Source organism: Pelodiscus sinensis, chromosome 6 (assembly GCF_049634645.1).
Source record: "Pelodiscus sinensis isolate JC-2024 chromosome 6, ASM4963464v1, whole genome shotgun sequence".
Taxonomy (NCBI): domain Eukaryota; kingdom Metazoa; phylum Chordata; order Testudines; family Trionychidae; genus Pelodiscus; species Pelodiscus sinensis.
Window position 1 is genome coordinate 90,157,330 of NC_134716.1, and position 19,579 is coordinate 90,176,908.

Here is a 19,579-nt window from a genome sequence, read left to right on the forward strand (position 1 = left end):
TCTCACCTTTCTATTTTCCTCTCCACTGGCTCACTTCACTATATCAATTTTACATCTGAACAACTCTGTCTCCACTCTCCTTCCCCCACAAAAATCTCAGATCATCTTGTTTTTCTTTGTATTGATTGTTAGGCTCCACCTTTTTACCACTGCTACCAATCTGGATACCCCATTATTCAGCTTTTCATGCTGTACTTGGTGTGTACAGACTTGAGCTGCTCTGCTATACCATTTAAATGCCATGCTATAGCACTGCTCAACTGGAAGAGCTTGATCCTGAAGTGGAGAACAAGAATGCACCTGGTGGGTTACATCATGCTGAAAACTATTTAAAACAACAGTGGCTCAATTCTTACCCTTCTCTCTGCTTCTGCTACCATCTGTCCCCTTTCTACCCAATCGCAAAGCATTTCTTCTACTCTCCCTTCCCTGCATATAATTCTGCCTTAGGCCCAAGGGGAACACCACTGCATGGAGAACTGAAGCAGGTTCGACAACCCATACAAACAATGCTTCCTCTGCTCTGGAGCCGAGCCTGTACAGGTGAGAAGTCCACTACCCCCACACCAGCACCACAGTCTCTACTCTACTCACACTATTAGATCTGACATGCCTAGTGACCAAAAAGGTATCCATTACTTAAGTCCCACAATCTTTTGTACCTGAAGTATTGTGGGATATGGAGTGTCACAGGATGATTTTTCAGTCATTTTGTGGTTCAGTCCATTGACCAGAAAAGGTTGAAAACTCCTGCTATCAGTTACATTAAAATAAATATTACATTTTCTAGGATCTTGCAGGACTGTTCTACTGACCTAACGTGGCAGCTGGCTGGATCTAATGAGTCTTATTAGTTCCAACTGATAAGTATTACAGTTAAAGCTCTCTGAAAAGCAGAAAGCAGTAGGGGCAATCAAAGGGTCTTGCAGGGAGAAATTCTAGAAAGTGGCAAGGTTAGAAGGAGCTTAGGCTAAAGTTTGTGTTTAAGAAAATAAGGAAGAAAGAAGTACATTTTCCACATATCTAGCTTGTGCTTATCACATAAGGAGCAGATTAGCAAGAGCATCTGCTTTTAATATGACATTCAAAATAGCATCTATAAAAAGAAAATTGTTGCACTTTTTCCCCCACTCCTTGCTCTACATGTCAGAGCAGGGGCTCAATTGTTTAGTTCCTCAGAGTTTAGTGCTGCTAACCAAGCTATAGGCTACTAACATTAGGTTACTTTAGTAAAACCATCACGCTCAAGGATTAGGGCGTTCTGGTTATCTAAAAATTTCAGTTATCTGAGGCTCCCATCAACCCAGGAAAAACCAATGGACAATAATAGTAAAACTCAAGTTTTTAATATTGCTAGTTTTGATGTGAGGCAGTTGGTCTCACATTTCTATTTTGAGTTAAAGGTGATTAGTACTTCTTAAATAAAAAAGTACTAAGCCAATCAGGGTAAACCAAGCCAGGTCTGTGCACCTGAAGATGAGACAGTATTGTGGTTGGGGGCAATGCCAGTTAAACTTTTCGGGTTAACAGAGTGCCGGATAACAAAGCTTGCACTGTACTTTTATCTTAAGAAAATGTTATTTAATAGAGTAGTTTGAGTCTACTCTGAATATTTCCTTACCTTTCCCCAGCATTGTTGATAGTATTTAGTTCTGCTACATTGTACATAATAGATGGCTCTAATGAAACCTTCTCCATAAACATAGGAGAGGTTGTAATATTCTGAATCTGAGCTTCCAGAAATACTTCGTCTGTCTGAAAAAGCAGAGGACCAAATATATAAAGATGTTACTTGAATTGCAAATGAAGTGTATTATCTTATTGTTTGAAAAATATTAAATCACAAAGTCATTAGTTCATGCCTGCAAATCAAAGCTACAGTATTAATGCAAGAAAAAAAATCTCCATCCCAATATTATTAATGGAAGCAAAAGCGTTAGTTAATTTATTTTGCCAAACAATGGATGTGGGATAACTGTGCTACATTCTATCACCTATTCTTTTAAAAGGTTTTGATTGATAAAGTCTCAATTTTTTTCCTCAAGTCAGCAGCAACTTAATTTTTGAAGTAACGGAACAAAAGATAGGGAATTGCACTGCACATTTAAGACATGATATGCCAGATTACTGGTGCATCAAGCTAAATACAAGAAAAATAAATATTACAAGAATATTTAAAACAGGTGGCTTATTTACTGAGCTGAAATACAACAGATTAGATATATGCGCTGAGCTTCTAGTATTACTTCAAAGGACAATGAAATGTACTAGTTACAACACAGTCTGGTTTCTTCCCTTCTTCAGCTAGATCATGCAACAGTTCATAGTATATAACTCCATAATTTCATTGGCACTATCGCCAAAATTTCAATGAGAAACATCAGGTCTCCTTTAAGGTTCATATCCAGGAATGGTACATGTAAGAGGTTCTAGAATGGGAACCAGGCTACACACTGTTTCAACTGTGTGAATGCAGATGGAAGTTGCCTGTAACCAAAGAAAGACTGGATTTACCCTTCAGCACAGAAAGCAAGGTACTGGGAGTGTGTAGTATATTATGGCTCCTCTAGAGTCCCATTTAGGATTTCTAAAATCTTAAGACTAAAATAATTGATAGAATGTCCAGGTTATCACAGACAAAAAGCATTGGGAGAACTGAAAAATTCCTTTCACACTTAGTTAAGGACCAAACCTGCACCAACTAAAGTCAATGGGATTTGTTGCTGATTTCGGTAGGAACTAAACTGTGCCACTGGTTAAGATTAGAGAAATATATATTTTCTCTCCATCTTCATAAGCTTTGTTTGTTTTTCACTGTTCTATTATATGCAAATAAATCTCATTTTATGTTATGCTTATAGAGTCTTGCATGTAAACTGAAGCGGACAAAATGGGATAAACCTATACTGTGATTTACCCTCAAAAGATGCTGTATTAAAAAGCAGAAGCATAGAAAGGGTTTTGAAGACCACCTTTAGCTCCTAAAAATGTAAAAAATGTGAACTGAGTAACAGTAACAGCATACATACAGTAATGAAAGCCCTCCAAATGAACACGTTACAGACTAAGGATGTTAACTAACAGTTAATTGCCTAGTCGATGGAATTTCCATTGACTAACTCAACTAGTCAATAGGAATTCTGCATGTGGCCTGGGGCTAGCTGGGTCCGGGAAGTCCTTGGCACCTGCACAGCTCATCCCCAACTTACTTGTGTGGCGCTGTCCCTTTCAAATGCCGAGGTGGCGTATCAAAGAGACAGTGCTGCACAGCTGATTCCTCTCTCCCCCTTTGCTGTTTCTATTGATAGAGACAGCAAAGGGGACGGAGGACATCAACTAGTCGACTGATTATCCAATAAGCATTTGCTAATCCGATAATCGACTAGTCCTTAACATCCCAATTACAGACAGGTCCTACATTTGTGGGAGAAGGTAGAGAGAGATGCAAGTAAAATGCTCTCTTAGTAACTAACATTTCTCAATTAATATGATGTGCGTCAATTTAATGGTTAAAACTATCCAAGTATCTCTAAAAGCTTGCTTAAACTGATACTGTTGGAAACCATCTATCTATATCCCATAAATCCATTGCTTAAGATCTTCATCTACCCAAATTTCATATCAGTTATTTTTTAAATGCAGCAACCATCAGCAAAAATTTAGAAAAAACTAAATTGAAGGGGATAAGAAAAAAAAGCATAATGAAAAAGCAAGTTAGTTTTATAAAGCCAAGGCTGATTAGTTTTAATAATATGGTTAAACCTTAACCCTTGAAGTAAAATAATACTTTAGAAGTACCATACTAAATCATCAGTGCATGCAATCAAACGTTTGAAAGCATAGTTCTAAAGCAAATTTTGTGCTCTCTCCTCAAACCCACTGTCTCCACCTGCTGCAAATAAGAAAGGCTCTATTACAGATTAAACAATCAGAGACTGTAGATAAATCCAGATATTGGAAGTAGTTGTTTACTATTGTTCTACATTCTCCCAAAAGAGAAAATGTAAAAAGGAACTAAATTCTGTTTCCCCAAACATGAAAGAACCCATTACAAATCTCTTTATCTAGTTGAAAAATAAAATTAAAGAAAATGAGAAATACATATGCCTGCTAAAATTATGGTAAGATTATATATAGTATGATCATCACAAACAAACAGTCTAAACTTTTAGTTTCAACAATGGGTATTAAAGAAAGAGCTAACATTTTAAAAAGATTATATATAGCTGCATATATTAAAAAAGAATGGAACATTGCTTTTCCATTGTGTTTTTAAAATAACCTTAACAAGCACAGAAACAATGAGAAAAGACAATTTTAAAAAGCACACATTTATTAAAAAAATAAATAAAAATTACCACGGAACTGAGGTCACTCTAATGGGAAAATAAAAAAAAAAAAAGAAAAAGACAGCATTAGAGAAATTAGGGTTAAATGTTAAAGAAAAAGGAGAATAACTAACTTTCAAACAAAATGCATTTCTGCATTTTTTTGTTCCTTCTAAATAAGACAGCATTAGTAAGAGAGGAATGTAAATAAAAACAGACACAAACATATGACAATTATATGTAACAAGTAGTATTGTTAAATAGTTAACTAGCATCGCTTGTAATCATGCCTCTTAATTTTTCTGAATGCTGAAATACAAACTCAATATGGGTTGGGTATGGAGTATAACGTTAGTGAGCTACAGATAAGGGTATGGTGGGATAAGCTAACAAAAAAACAAAGATGGCTAGTACTTGGGCAACACTGAATGGGGCAAGTTTATCCCTAATGTAAATCCATACTACTTTTTTCCCCTGAGACAGACAATGACCCTTGTGATCTTTCCAGAAGACTTGAATTGTTCATATATAAGGCCAGGAAAAAAGTGACATATGCTAGCAAAATACTGATTGCTTACTGTTAGCAATGGCAAAACTAAGAATAGCAAGGTTCCAGGAAAAGCTTGTTACTACAGACAGGTTCCTCAAGGCTAGTTAAACTTTTTTTTTAAATCCAGTGCAGCACACACTGAGGCAAGAGTATTTTTTTTTCATATAACTGTAATGTTTGCAGGACCAGGACTCTTTAAACCTTATCCAAAGCTTATAAGAACTTCACTGGGTGCTCATTCAGGCTCTTACATTCCAAGGGATAGTGTTTTCCTATTCAATGCTATAGCACGTAAATACTGTTTCCAATCCTGATTTGGACTCTAAGTGCTACTGCAATATAAACAAATCTCTCACATTTGACCTTTTCTTTTGTCTCGATAGGGAACAATGTTTTTTTAATCGAAGAGTGGCAATCCATTCGCTTGAGAGGGAGACTTTATGAATAGACAATATCCAATTTACCTAATTTAGCCCGTTAGTCACCCTTTAAAACCTTTAGTTACTAGACCTTAATATATACACATTATATTTAAATTACCCCATTTGTAGCTTCTTATACTCAAGGATGATTTTCCTTTCTTCACAATGAGAAAGTTTCAGATTTCATCCTTCTAATAACATTGCTATTAACATAAATATTACATGGAACTTTCAACCAAAGAACTGCTTTTGATAGCTCTTCAATTTGTTTTGGCTTTCCAATTATCACAAACATTAGACCCAATCATACTTTAATAAATCAAAGAACAGAATATAGTATAGCAGCCTTGCAAAACAAATACACCAGCTCAAGCACTAATTCTACTTGGCCACCGTTTACATGATTATATGGATGGATAGATAAATAAATAGTGGAATGAGGGGAAAAGGAAGAATTTTCCCTCACATGTTAACGTTTTCCCCCCTGCCCCAGGGAAGTGCACTGATAGAATTTTGGAAGGTGCTAATAGTTATTCCATCATACGGTAATTAATTATTTTTGTAGACTCATTTTCAGCAACTGTTAGAGGACCTTAAAAATAACTGGTGCCAGCTAACACATGGTACACAGCAGAAATTGGGAACCTTTTTTTGGGTCAGGGGCTGCTTACCCAAAGAAAAATCCATCAGGGACCACACACAAGAAAGAAGCAAAAAGAAAAAACAAAACAAAAAATAAAAAAGTCCAAACCCTCACTGATGTGGACCACGACTGAAGTAGAAAGACACTCCCCACATTCTCCTCACATGCCAGAGCTTAATGGGGCCCAGGCTAGTAGATTGTGTGTTCCAGCCCCACAGGTGTACAGTAGTACCAGTGTGGGCTCCCCAATGCTGGGGTGGGGGAGGGAAGCCCTAATCCTCATGGGCCAGATCTGGCCCCTGGTCCTTAGGTTCCCACCCTTGCTATAAGGATGCAGATTTAAGAATTTGTTTACATTTTCCTATTTTTATATTTTGTTATATCTATATTGTAATTCAGAAAAAAGTCTACTCTTTACTGAAGATCATTGTTTTCCATTTTTCACAAGGGTAATTCAGGACAAAAAATATTCCACTTATGGAATTAGAGGACACTTGTGCACAGGAGATCCATGGCTTACGCCTGTGCTTCTTCCAGGAGGAATACTGCTGATGAAGCAATAATACATCCATGATACAAAGCAGAAGCACTTGTGCCCCAGAGAACTGCCTATCATCTTGAGGTTATGTTTTACTAATGGTACAAATATACAGTTAAAATACTCCTGTCACAGAAAATTAAAAGATAAAGAAAGTTTTCTGATACTGTTTAAATACTTCACTCCTAGAGAGCTTCGGTAAAGTAGAAGGACTCAGTCTTGCAAGAATAGATTAAATTTAATCATATGCTTTGGGAAGATTTCCCTTCCCATGTCACTGTATTTTTTTTTGTTTTTGTGTTTTTTAAATATTGCCAGGTCTCCTGGACAAGGACAGTCTCCTACCATGTGTCTATACAGTGCCTGCCACAATGGAGCTCTGATCTTGTTTGCAACTTTTATGTACCAGTGTAATAAAAGTGCATGATTACACCTCTAGAAAGTCTATAGTTTTCTATAATCAAATCCATTCATAGCACATACGAATATATTTCATGCAGAGGGGTTTTAATTTGGGGGGGAGGGAGAGAAGAGGGGCAGTGGTGACGGGATAGGAAGAGAGGAAATGCTCTCCAGCTCTGTATGTCAGTTCCTCTCATCTCCTTCCTTCATTCCTATGCCGAGGTTCTAAAATGAGCAAAGTATCTTCAACTTTAGTCCTGTAGAATTCTCTTTCAAAATGACTCCCCTCAGACTAGACCAGACCCAAGGCAAGCTCCCCAGCTAGCCCCATATGCTGTGCAGAAATGCAGCTGCAGGGCTCAGTTTCTGTTCTAAAAATGGAGGGAAGGGGGGAAGTTTTAGGAGTTGTCCCACCTCCTAGCACATTCCCATTGGCCAGTTTCTGGCAGAAACCAGCCAATGGAAGCTGCTTGTTGAAGTAACAGGTAGCTAAGAAGAATCACTCCCCCTCTCCTGGGCTCAGTTATTCATGAAGCACATGGTCAGGCAGGCAGGTTGGGAAACATTTTAACCTCTGCATGCAGGCAAGTTCAGCAGCTAACAAATCTCTTGTCCACAGCCTGCTTCTGAAACCCCAGCCCTTTCCTGCCCCAACTCTCAGTCCCCCCCACTCAACATACCCAGACCCCCCTCTCAGATCTGGCATGCCAATCATAATCCCCTCCTACCTCAAGTCACATCCCAACCGCCTGCTTCATCCCAACTCCCTCCCAGACTCCAGGCTCTCTCCTGTCCCCCCAATCCCTTACCCCAAGCTCCCTTCTGCACCTAACCCCCATCCCAGACACCACATCTCCTCCATTAATATCATGGAAGAGTGCGGCGCTCAACCTCTCAACAAAATTTTCCTGAAGCCAGCCAAATTAGTACTTTAATATTGAGCCCAAGTAATCCTCTTTACGGCAGTTTCTCCCACTCAGCCTCCCAGTATTTATTACAAAACAGAAACACAGGCAATTGTGATTGCACCTACTAAACTTAATAAGAAGGCAGTACAACATATGCATATTGCTACTGGATCAAAAATAAATGTAATCCTTAAATCTGAACTTATTTCTCCCCTTGTCACCTCAACATTGAAAATGGATGATGAAATGGATGTTTCATGTCTAGTTTGAACAAAAGAATAAAAATCTAAGTAAATTAATTTTTCTTCATATAAGATACAAATAAGGCTGGTACAACTAGCACCACAAAGGACATTTAAAAGAACCTTTTCATATTTAATGGAACACTATTTACTATGTAGTAAGTAAAAATTAAAAACCTCACTTACCTCAGCATTATAGAACTTAGTTTTCACATCTAGTGGTTTGAGAACCTGATTGAAAAAAAGAATACAGATTAAATTAAAAAAAAAAAAAAAACAACCCTTGAAAAACGAGTACTCCTGTAGCACCTTGGAGACTAACAAAAAAATGTCTCTGCCATTATTAAAAAGATACCGACTTAAACTGTTATTATTTAAATTCTTAAATATTGAGATATCTACTCAAATCATAAAAGCACTTTTCTTTCTGATTTGCAGGAAAACAACATATGTTAATGTAATGTGTAAGAGCTAGCTCCTGGGAGTCTTTCAGTTAAGAAGTGCAGCACTATGACTGTGCACAATTGCTTCATCTTAGCTATATACTTCTCTGCTTTGCTAAATGCATGAATAGTTTGACAAGATGTTGGCAAATACTTTCATATAAGTCCTCTTACACTAGGAGAAAAATCTTGTTCACACAGTTCATCAGTCTCTTTAAAATAATGATACATTCCTTCACTATTCAAAAAGGTTTGTTGTTTTGAAGAAGGAACAAAAACATTAAAGATCTGCACCAAATTTTCCACAGAGTTTTACAGCAAATGCATATTTTCTAGACAGAGGCTCAAAATGCTAACTATAAACAAAGCGATGAAATACCAGCTGTATGCAATTAACTAACTTCTGACTCACTTTTAATTTAAACATACAACCGTTACACCTGCAGTGGTAAATATTAAAGATAAGGTAACTAGCATTTTAATCACATCTGATTAGCCATTATATACACAATCAGAAGACACACTCCTCAAAGAAAAAAAAAAAGATACAAATTAATGATGCTGAAATCCATAAACATTACATTATGTGAATTTATCATCAAGCCACACAGTTTGCTTGTGAAGTTGTATTTCCTAAGTTATATTTCACATCAGTTTATAAATTCAAGCTTAGAGTTTATATTTGCTCTCCAATCGAGGCCAAAGAGAGCAAGGAAGAGATTTACTTCTTTTGAGCAGAATTTTGAACATTTTGTATTATATAAAATGTTTGACACAATACACCTCCCAATTAAATCAGCTACAAATCTTGAATTTGTTCAGAAAATGGTCATGGACTTATACATAATGGTGTTGGCAAAGTATTAACTGGTTTGAAATGATTCTCTTTTTCAAAAATATTACTCAATTACCCCAGGACTATCATCTCTCTCAGTACCCATAAAATCTTCCACTATGGGGGATAGCAGTATCTTACTATTTTTATTTTTCTTACCATTTTACTTATTCAGTTTTCAGAACAGAGAGTGGTGACCACCAAGAGTCCATACTGTGACCAATCCTATTTAACCTATTTATAAATTATTTAGAGCAGTGGTTCCCAAACTTTTCTGCATCTCGCGCCCCACCCCCAATAGCAGCAAAACTTGTTGGGGGGGGGGGGGGGGGGAGGGAGAAGAGGGAAGGGGAAAAAAAAGGAACTGACCAGGGCTGAAAACCAAAAATAGCAGCAAAACTTGGGCAGGGGGTGGAGGGGGGATTGACCCGGGAGAAGCGGGGAGGAGGGGGGCTAGGTAGCCTCCCCACATCCGGAATTTCTTAACGCCCCCAGGGCCCTCTCTCCAGTTTGGGAACCCATGACCTAGAGAAAGGAGTAAACAGGTGGCAAAATTTGCAGAGGATACTAAACTGCTCAAGATAGTTAAGAATGAAGCAGACTAAAGAGCTTCAAAATGACCTCACAAAACCAGGTGATTGGGCAACAAAATGTCAAATTAATTTTAATGTTGATAAACGCATATTGGAAAAATAATCCCGACTATACATGTAAAATGATGGGGACTAATTTAGCTATCACTCAAAGATATATCTTGTAGTCATTGTGGATAGTTCTCTGAAAGTATTGTCCTGCATGTTTATTGTCCTGCATTTGTTAAGTGTCTTATTAGCAAGTTCTACAACACTATTTACCAGCTCTAAAGACATAGAACTGTCATTATAACAAAATACGTCTATTATTAATAAAAAAAACCAACCAAACAAGCTAATATATATATTTTAGTTTGCAAATGTTCAAGTAAACAGATAGCACCTAAAGCTACAAACATGGCATATTCTTATACACAATACCTGGAATTTGAAGAACTTTCTGAAGTACATCTTCTCTCCTGTCTGTGTTGTATAACTTACTGCACATACTAATCTGAAAAAGATAGGCACTTAAGTAGTTCTGAACAATTTTAAATCCTTTGTTTCTATTTAAGAAGAACCAGAACAATGCATGCAATGATTCCATGTAAACTTTACTATACTTGCTATTGTTAAAAATAGAGGTAATTTAGATTTCAGTCAGTGACATACTAGCCTTATATTTCATGGATATGTGTAAGAAAATGCATAACTCAGGAGGAGATGTAAAACCTTACATATGTGTTCCTATTTCCTTCACTTCGTGGTGAATAACATCATCAATGCAACAGTCAGATTTAAGTTCTGCCACTGCAGCACTGGAAGCTGAAAGGTTTAACCGCTGAGAGCTTGTCTGGAGGTCAGCCTGGGAATTGAAAAAGAACAGGTTAAACTGCTTTCAAGTCATGGGTGTCTAAAGACCAAAGCATAAACCACACAGCTTGTGAAGCACTACATTTGATTCAAATAATTGACGGATACCATGAAAGGTAGATGACCAGAAATGCATATACTTAAAAAAAAAAATGTGTTTACAGATACAAGCACATATTATATTTTTTTAAATTAAATGGAATGCAGAAGATAACTCATATTTGCAGTAGGGATGTTAAAAAGTGGGGGGTTTTGTAAACATGTAACCACTGAAAATTTCAACAGTTACACATTTACATACAGGGGAGGGAGGAGTGCTCTATGGGAGTCAGTGCGCATGGGAATCCCACTTAACTGGCCCCTCTCTCCCCACTCCCACGCTGCTGTCTCAGTATCAGAGGCGGCAACAGCAGCGCAGGGGGACAAGAGCTGGTGCTCGTTGGGAACTGGCTTTTGTGCAAGCTCCCCACAAGCACTGACTTCTGTGAAGCTTCCTCTCCCTCTCCCCCCGACATCCCTGTAACTATCTGAACCAGTGCTCGCAGGGAAACTGCTTAAAACTAGCTCCCCACAAGCACCTACTCCTGCCTCCCCATCCCTGCACTGTTGCCTCTGACATGAAGGCAGCAGCACAGGAGAGGGGGGAGGGCGGGACAGCACTTGCATGTAACTGTGAACGTTAACCAATGAACCCATGGCTCATCAGTTAACCCAGGGGTTCTCAAACTTTCTGATACCGTAACCCCTCCCCCCCACACCAAGTTGCTCATGATCCCCTCTAAGTTGCTTGCCACCTCCCTGGGTGTCAGGCCCCACAATTTGAGAAATGCAGAGTTAACCATTTAAGCTATCACATCCCTAATTTGCAGCAACATTAATGCATGAGAATGAACTGTAGAGCCTGCAATTTTGCATAGCAGATACTGGATTATGGGTAACTTATTCAAGCCCTCGTGAATAAATCCTATGTTATATATTTGACCTGTTTGATAGTTTGTCTAATAAGTGCTCTATTGAAAAGGGACCACAAATGTTAAGGAGCAAGAGAAGAATATTAAGTTACCATTTTTATATATGGCCCGGTTTTTGCTTTGCAGCTTAATTAGATTTTTGATATGAGTAGTGTTATGGTACAGGAGGTTCCCTCTCCCGCCCCCTTAAATATACTGCCACTGATTTCATAGAGTTCCAGATGTAGAGGGCTTCCTGATTCCAGATTTTAGCCCATTTTTGTTCAGTATGACACCAGTTATTACTTGAAGTTATACTCGCTTAAAGTGGATTTTCCACTTGACATATAGATTTACGGATTCCAAGGCCAGAAGAAACCATTGTGAACATCTAATCTGATCTCTGATGTAGCACAGGCTACAGAACTTCTCCAAAGTAGTTTCCAGATGATGTCCTCTACAGTGAGAGAGATTCAATTTTGATTAAAAAGAATAGCTAGTAATGAATGGACAACCAGCACAACCCTTGCTAAGAGTGTATTGTTGCCCCCTCTGACCAGAGCAGCTGGTCAAATATTGAGACTCTAGTATGCTGCTTTAATTAGGAAGAGAAATTGGTGACAAGTCAAGTATTTCTTTGATGCAGTTTTCTTTATTAACAAAGAATTTACAAAGTCATGGTCTCTGAATCCAGAACCAATTTAATAGAAGTAAACAGTTGCTTTTGCTCAAACCACCAGAGCACTCTTCAAAACCCCACCCAAACCCTAAAGCCTCTTCCAAGTCTCTTCAAGGGTCTGTGCTAGTGCTCCAGACAGTTGTATTCCCCTCTTGTCTTTTGTCTGTTCTGCCCCCTAGCCTCCCACACCTCTGAAAATACTCAGCAAAAACTCTGTGGTGGATTCACTTACTCTTGTCTCTGGCAGGAGCTTATGTTTACAGACTTGTAAACTGAAGTGTGAGTTCACACCTATCAATTTCAATGGAGGTTTTAATTCCACCTACAATAAGGTTTCATCCAGCTAATTATTGCACACATTAAGATTAAAGACATGTATCTTAATAATTTTGAACCATTTTCAAGCTTTGAAGAAACAGAATAATGCAATATTTCCATTTCAGGTTTACCATACTTGCTATGGTGGCAAATACAGGAGATCCCCAGGATTCGCAGAATTGCTATTTGCAGTTCTGAGTATTCGCAAAAGTCTCCTGTCCTGACTTTAGTGGTGGGGACACCAGGGGCTGGGAGTCATGCTTACCAACTCCTGGTTCCTTGTAGCTGCCAGGAGCCGCAGGGAGCTCACCCCCGCTCCTGGCAGCTGTGATGAGTTCCCGGCCTCCATGATGAATTCCTCCCAGCTCCCTGGCTCTGCGGTGAGTTCAGGAGTTGTGGGGAGCGCACTACAGGCCAAGAACCACTGCTCCCAGTATTTGCAAATTTTGCCATTTGCAGTGGTGCTACAAATACATCAACTGTGAATGGTGAGAGTTTCTTGTACAGACAGTTTAGATTTCAGTCAGTGGCATACCAGCCTCTTGCTATGTAAATAATTTCAGAGTTTATTGGTATCAGAGGGGTGGCCATGTTTGTCTGAAACTGCATCAACAACTAAAAGTCCTGTGGCACTATATAGACTAACAGACTTATTGGAGCATGAGCTTTCGTGGGCAAAGACCCACTTCATCAGATGCATGTGAAACTGGTCTTTGCCCACGAAAGCTTATGCTCCAATAAATCTGTTGTCCTGTGGTGCCTTATAGACTTCCCTATTGTTTATTCAGAGTTTTTGTACGCTTTCATTGGCACAGTCTTTGAAGATCACTTTGAAGTTAGAGCTAGTGTAGAATACAATTCCTGCTTATGTTAGTTGTAAAAATCATGCTACACAAATTTTCTTCCTATTTGCTTCTGGATGCAATCCTAACTATTGATTTTGTCTTATGATTTCATTCCAGATACTGAGGATTATTTTCTGTACTTAGAAACTTTTTAATGGTTATTTCTTAATACATGCTGTGTTGTATTATATGTTAAGAATGCACCAGATACTTTGATTTGACACTTTTTGAAAGATTTATAAGAGAGATATTTTCACGTACCTTTACCAATATGTCCTTGACAACCTGGTTACTGTCATTATGTACGCTAATGTAACTGGAAAAAGTCTCTCCCAGAAATATATTTCTGTTCAAAGAAAACAGGATTTTTTTAACCAAGTGATTCTCAACAAGGCAACCAATTGAAATCAGAGACCATCTTTAATTATTGTAATAATGTATTTCAAATTCTACAGTGATCTTGTCTTGACCAGTTCAGTTCCATCAGTGCTAGCAATATAAAGAGTCTGATCACAATTTTTAAAATGCCAGTGGCACATCTGTCTTACCTAACCATGGTCAGAGCATGTCTCATTGACATTTTGTTGTAATTACTGGCAACAACCCCTCTCTAACCCTCAGAATCCCCCAACGTTAGCACTAGCAGAGATGAATCAGATGCAGTAATAGTGGAAAGTCTTCAAGTATCTATTGCAATTGAAGCCAGTGGGAGGGAACATGTGAATAGTTACTCAGATGTGTAAGTATCTGGAAAATCAGGCCTTAAAAGAAATAGCAATTTCCTATTCTACACAATATTATTTTAAATGTTAACAATCAGAAAAAGTAAAAAAAGTGATCAAGTGAGATTCCTACTTCAAAGTAACAATCTCAGAGATAGCTGTTAAACTATCAATCCTGCAATGAGATATACAGAAGTGGGGCCTTAAAATTCTAAATGTGTGCGCTGCACCAGTGTAAAAGTGAGGCTTATGCCCGTGAAACTTAATATACAGGCAGTCCCCGGGTTACGTACAAGATAGGGACTGTAGGTTTGTTCTTAAGTTGAATCTGTATGTAAGTCGGAACTGGCGTCCAGATTCAGCCGCTGCTGAAACTGATCAGTTTCAACAGCGGCTGAATCTGGACGCCAGTTCTGACTTACATACAGATTCAACTTAAGAATCGCAGGCATCCCCAAGTCAGCTGCTGCTGAAACTGATCAGCAGCTGATTCCAGGAAGCCCAGGGCAGGGGCTTCCTGTAGTCAGCCACTGGTCAATTTCAGCAGCGGCTGACTTGGGGACACCTGAGGCAGAGCAGCTGGGTTGGTCCAGTAGTGCCGCTGCTCCTCGGCGCTACTGGACCAACCCAGCAGCACCCAAGCTGCTCTGCCCCAGGCGTCCTGATTCAGCTGCTGCTGAAACTGACCAGCAGTGGCTGAATCAGGACGCCTGGGGCAGAGCAGCTGGGGTGCTGCCGGGTTGGTCCAGTAGCATCCAGAGCATTGCTACAGGACCAACCGGCAGCGCCCCAGCTGCTGTACCACAGGTGTCCGGAGCAAAGCCGTGGAGCACAGGGGCAGCGGGACAGCCCAGACGCGTCTGGGCTGTCCGCTGCCCGTGTGCTCCACCGCTTTGCTCTGCTTTGCTCCCCGTCTCCCTGGTCTGCAGGCCAGGGGGACGGGGAGCAAAGCGGAGCAAAGCCGTGGAGCACGCGGGCAGCGGACAGCCCAGACGCGTCTGGGCTGTCCGCTGCCCGCGTGTTCCGCTGCTTTGCTTCCTCTCCCTGGTCTGCTGGAGACCAGGGAGACGGGCCCTGTTCGTAACTGCGGATCCGACGTAAGTCGGATCCGCGTAACTCGGGGACTGCCTGTAATAAATCACCGGAGTAAACTGTGTTGGCATAAATCCTGCTTTTTACTGGTGCAACCTATCTTCATTAACCTATTTTACATAAGTGTTCTCTAATGCAGGCACATTACTAAGGAACTGTCTGCTATAAAGGGTTATATAATGCACTGCAATATGTACAGCAATTTTAACCCAGAAGTTAAAATTGCTGCACATACTGCAGGAAACTATGAAGTGCCATGCTGTCTATTGTCTCTCCCAGACCTTATTACACATAGAGGGCGGATACATGCTGCAGAGACAGACACTGAATGCAGTCAGACTATATTACAGCAGTCTTCATACTGTGTGATTATACTGCATAACTAATTTCCTGTTAATGAAATAAACAAGTTATTCCCAGCCATAGATTAATTATAAATAAATATATATATTTATTGCAGTTTTAAACAAAGGGAAAGGAAGTTAATAAGCCCAAATAATCTCTGTTCCAGGATTTGTGTAGCAATAATGTTCACAATTTACAACTGCATATTTGATTCTTACCCAAAGTTCTGAGGCAAAGTCAGCATTTCTCCTAGCATTAAAGTTTCTGCTCCCTTTACAGTGGAAGGGTCATCTTTCATGAGTTGATTAAACAGCTCTCCTGTAATAATATAGAATGGTATAGGTTAAAAACATTTGCATAAATAGATCCTTGTCTTCATACAAATGACACAAAATCCCAAATACATGGAAGGCAAAAAATGCAACGCTGCTTTGGGATGTTATTGATATTTTAACTGAACTACAGGTTTTGCTGTTGCCAAAGCTATCATACACATCACATTCTGAACTTAAAACTGCTCAGTGTTTCATAGTAGATGTAAGCAACAATTTTCCTTGTATATGTATTTCAGCAAAAAGATAACCTTTCAATCTTACATATCTTCCTTCCTTAAAGGATGAAAAAGAAACAAAACTGGATTTGTTGAATAGCTATAGATCAGGAATTTATTGGATAATTTGTGCCCCGCTATGTTAGTTTCTCAGCATATATCAGCATATCAGAAATAGCTGACCCATTTATCCCATTTTATTTGCACTCTGATAGCAATTATCTTTGTCTTTTTATCCTGATGCATGTTTTTTGAAGACAAGTTGCCATTGCACTGGATGGAAATAAGGGAAAGGAGAATGTGTTGCTGAGGTGGAAAAGGAAGAAAAATCTTTAGGCTGCAGCTCTTTCTTCATGTTGGCTGGCCTCTAGAATGTAGTCATATGTGGAGAACCGAGCTATTTCAAAGGGAGAACTTTGAAGACTGCGATGGCACCAAGACAAGGGAATTCATCAGGCAGTAAGTCTCACAAAAATAATTCTCAATTGCCCATTAAATTAAGGTGCTGGATAAACTAATGGCTATAATGAGGGAATAATATAGAATGGGATGTCTCCAGATGGGATAGTAACTCCATGCTTCTATTTTCTCTCCAGTGTGCACTTGGTCCTCTGAAACCTTCCCTCCACATACAGCCATCCCAAAACAACAAAAATAGTTTTCATTGGGTGTTATGATTGTCCTAATTGCTCACATTTTAGGGCACAAGTATATAGGTTGTCCACCTAGCTTTCAAAGCCTGGGGATGAAATATGCTAATTTTTCATGGCCACTACAGAAGGAATGTTTAACTCACATAAAACACTGTAGCTTCTGTAACGCAAAGCATACAATATCATGGATAGTCTCTGGAGTAGAAGGCTCAGATGTTCATTTTGGGTTGCTTTAATCCTTTTGTATGCCACAACCAAACTCCCACTTATGTTGATTATTAAATCAGTCTAACATTCCCAGATATTCTTGCCTTTCTAGCGCCATCCAGCTTTTTTCATCTTTGTGTTATATGCGCATTAGGTTGCAACTACTCAGGAGATTAAACTGCTTTTCTGTTTAAAAATGTGTTAGGCAGAACACACTGAACACCTTGGGAATATATAAATAATAATTAATTAATTAGCAAGATATCATTATATACCTGGCAAGTCTCGCTCTTCACAAGTCACTGGAATATTGGTGAATAATGTAGGCTTGGTTAATCTCATCACTGTGAATTCAGAAAAGAAAGGAAACCATGTTACTCAAATTATGTAGTTTCATCTATATCATGGAGCCTGGGATTTATCCTCAAGAGAGATTATTTTCCAAATGCAGAATTGAAAAACACTCCTGAAGAAACACCCACTTCCCATATAATAGGAACCTCTCCCCCCAAAAAACCAAGACACTGGTCATGATTCTGCAAATATTTACACAGGACAGTAATCCCAGAGAGTTCAATGGGAATAGTTGTATAAATAAAATTACACACACAAATGTTTACAAGATTAGGACCACTGTCTGCAAACTGCTTTGAAGATGTAAAATTCAAGACAAATGCTCAATATTTTTCAACACTTAATGCATAAAATTATTTGCTAGAACCAACTTTTGCAGTTGCTCTGCAAATCAGTATTCCTCTCATTTACAATATTTTTGGCTAAGTGTTACCTCCAATATTCAACAAATACAATAGCTCTGTTGAATTTTACACTGTAAGTAGGTAATAGAGTCTCAGGCAAAGTAATTTAAGAATGCATGAGTTCCAAAAATACATTGAATAAAGTCAAGGAATATTCCTTGATTATACAATTTAAAAAGGGAACAATTTACATGGAGCAGATAAAAGCAACATTCAGTTCAGGATCTCTTCAGGTTATAGAAAAAATTAACCAAACAGGTTTTCATTGAAAGTTGAGGGGGTCAGCTAGCATGTGGACAAGAAGATCCAGTTGATATAGCAGAGGTGGACACTAATTTTTGATGCAGGGGCCACTCCAAGAATTTGGTAAATGATCGAGGCCACACTCTTCTATATTAATAGAGGAGATGTGGGGTCTGGGATGGAGGTTAGATGAAGGTTGTGACCTGGGGCACAGGATTGGGATACAGGAGGGGATGCAAGGTCTAGAAGGAGGTATGGGTGCAGGAGAAGTTTCTGGCAAGGAGGTTAGTTGTTGGGAGGGTATACAGAGGGTTTGGATTGTGACCTGGGGCAGGAGTAAGTGAGGTGCTAGTGCAGGCTCTGGCTGGGAGATGCTTACTTTAAGCAGCTCCTGGCCAGCAGATTAGCAGGAACCTTGGGCAGGCTCTCTGCCTGCTGCATCCCCTGGGGTCAGCCTGGGAGTCTGTGCCACACACCCCTTAGGAATGGGGGGAGGGCTTCATGTGCTGTCTGCTAATGGAAGCTGCAAGGACTTTTCTTGGAGTGGGGGAAAGCATGTGGGGTACAATGTATGGCACACATGGACATGATCCGAGCAGCCAGCCACTTTGAGTGGCGTGCGGGGACATGGTGGGCAGCTATCATGCTCATGGATTTCACTGGCCACTGGGTACTCCGAGTATCATGGCAGGCTGCATTTGAAGGTTTGGTGGACCAGAGACGGCACATGGGCTATTTTTTGCTTGCCTCTAGGGTACAGCCTCATCAAAGGCTCTTAAGCAAAGTAAGCTGTTGTGGGATAAGAAGGAAGGTCTTCTCAATTGAGTAGAAACTGGCTAAAAGACAGGAACGTGGTTGGTATAAATGGTTAGTTTTCAAAATGGAAACAGGTAAATAGTGGTGTCCCCCAGGATTCCACTCTGGGACCAATCCTATTCTACATATTCATAAATGGTGCAGAAAAAGGGGGAAAAAGTTAGGTGCTACATTTGTAGATACAAAAACTACTCAAGATAGTTAAGTGCCAGGCAGATCGTGAATAGCTACAACACAATCTCTCAGAATGAGGTGACTAAGCAACAATATGGCAAATGAAATTCAATGTTGATAAACGCAAGTTAATGCACATTAGAAAACATTCCCAACTGTACATCTAAAATTATGAGGTCTAAATTAGCTGTAACCACTCAAGAGAGATATTGCAGTTGTTGTGGATAGTTCTAGGAAAACATCCATTCAATGTGCAGCAGCACTCAACCCCCCCCCGCCACCCGATAAAAAACGAAACAGAATGTGGAGCATAATTAAGGAAAGAATAGCTTAGAAGGCAAAAAATGTATTGCCACTATATAAATCTAAGGTATGCGTACATCTGGAATACTGCATGCAGAGGTGGGTGCCCCATTTTTTTTTTAAAAAAAAGATGTATTTGATTTGAAAAGGTTCAGAAAAGGGCAACAA

At 39.3% G+C, this 19,579-nt stretch overlaps 2 protein-coding genes across 11 annotated transcripts in view; one reads left to right on the forward strand and one right to left on the reverse strand.

Moving 5' to 3' along the window:
• The window catches only part of SGTB (small glutamine rich tetratricopeptide repeat co-chaperone beta), an 89,904-nt gene that overhangs the window by 61,224 nt on the left and 9,101 nt on the right, over positions 1–19,579 (forward strand). For 2 of the 6 annotated variants that reach the window (XM_014570421.3, XM_075932389.1), the window contains exons 11-12: positions 451–543; positions 6,392–8,233. In XM_014570421.3, the coding sequence (XP_014425907.1) occupies positions 451–543; positions 6,392–6,506 (208 nt within the window). In that variant the 3' untranslated portion in view covers positions 6,507–8,233. Of the gene's footprint in view, positions 1–450; positions 544–6,391; positions 8,234–16,514; positions 16,717–19,579 lie in introns of those variants that run through there. The other 4 variants (XM_014570420.3, XR_012904885.1, XM_014570422.3 and 1 more) reach the window with 4 other exon arrangements.
• Positions 1–19,579, reverse strand: part of TRAPPC13 (trafficking protein particle complex subunit 13) — a 43,693-nt gene that overhangs the window by 12,856 nt on the left and 11,258 nt on the right. For 3 of the 5 annotated variants that reach the window (XM_006117013.4, XM_006117012.4, XM_075932388.1), the window contains exons 2-9: positions 17,393–17,461; positions 15,926–16,025; positions 13,810–13,894; positions 10,621–10,748; positions 10,325–10,397; positions 8,220–8,264; positions 4,359–4,376; positions 1,622–1,755 (exon numbers count right to left, since the gene is read on the reverse strand). In XM_006117013.4, coding sequence (XP_006117075.2) covers positions 1,622–1,755; positions 4,359–4,376; positions 8,220–8,264; positions 10,325–10,397; positions 10,621–10,748; positions 13,810–13,894; positions 15,926–16,025; positions 17,393–17,461 — 652 coding nt within the window. The remainder of the gene's footprint in view (positions 1–1,621; positions 1,756–4,358; positions 4,377–8,219; positions 8,265–10,324; positions 10,398–10,620; positions 10,749–13,809; positions 13,895–15,925; positions 16,026–17,392; positions 17,462–19,579) is intronic. The other 2 variants (XM_006117015.4, XM_006117014.4) reach the window with 1 other exon arrangement.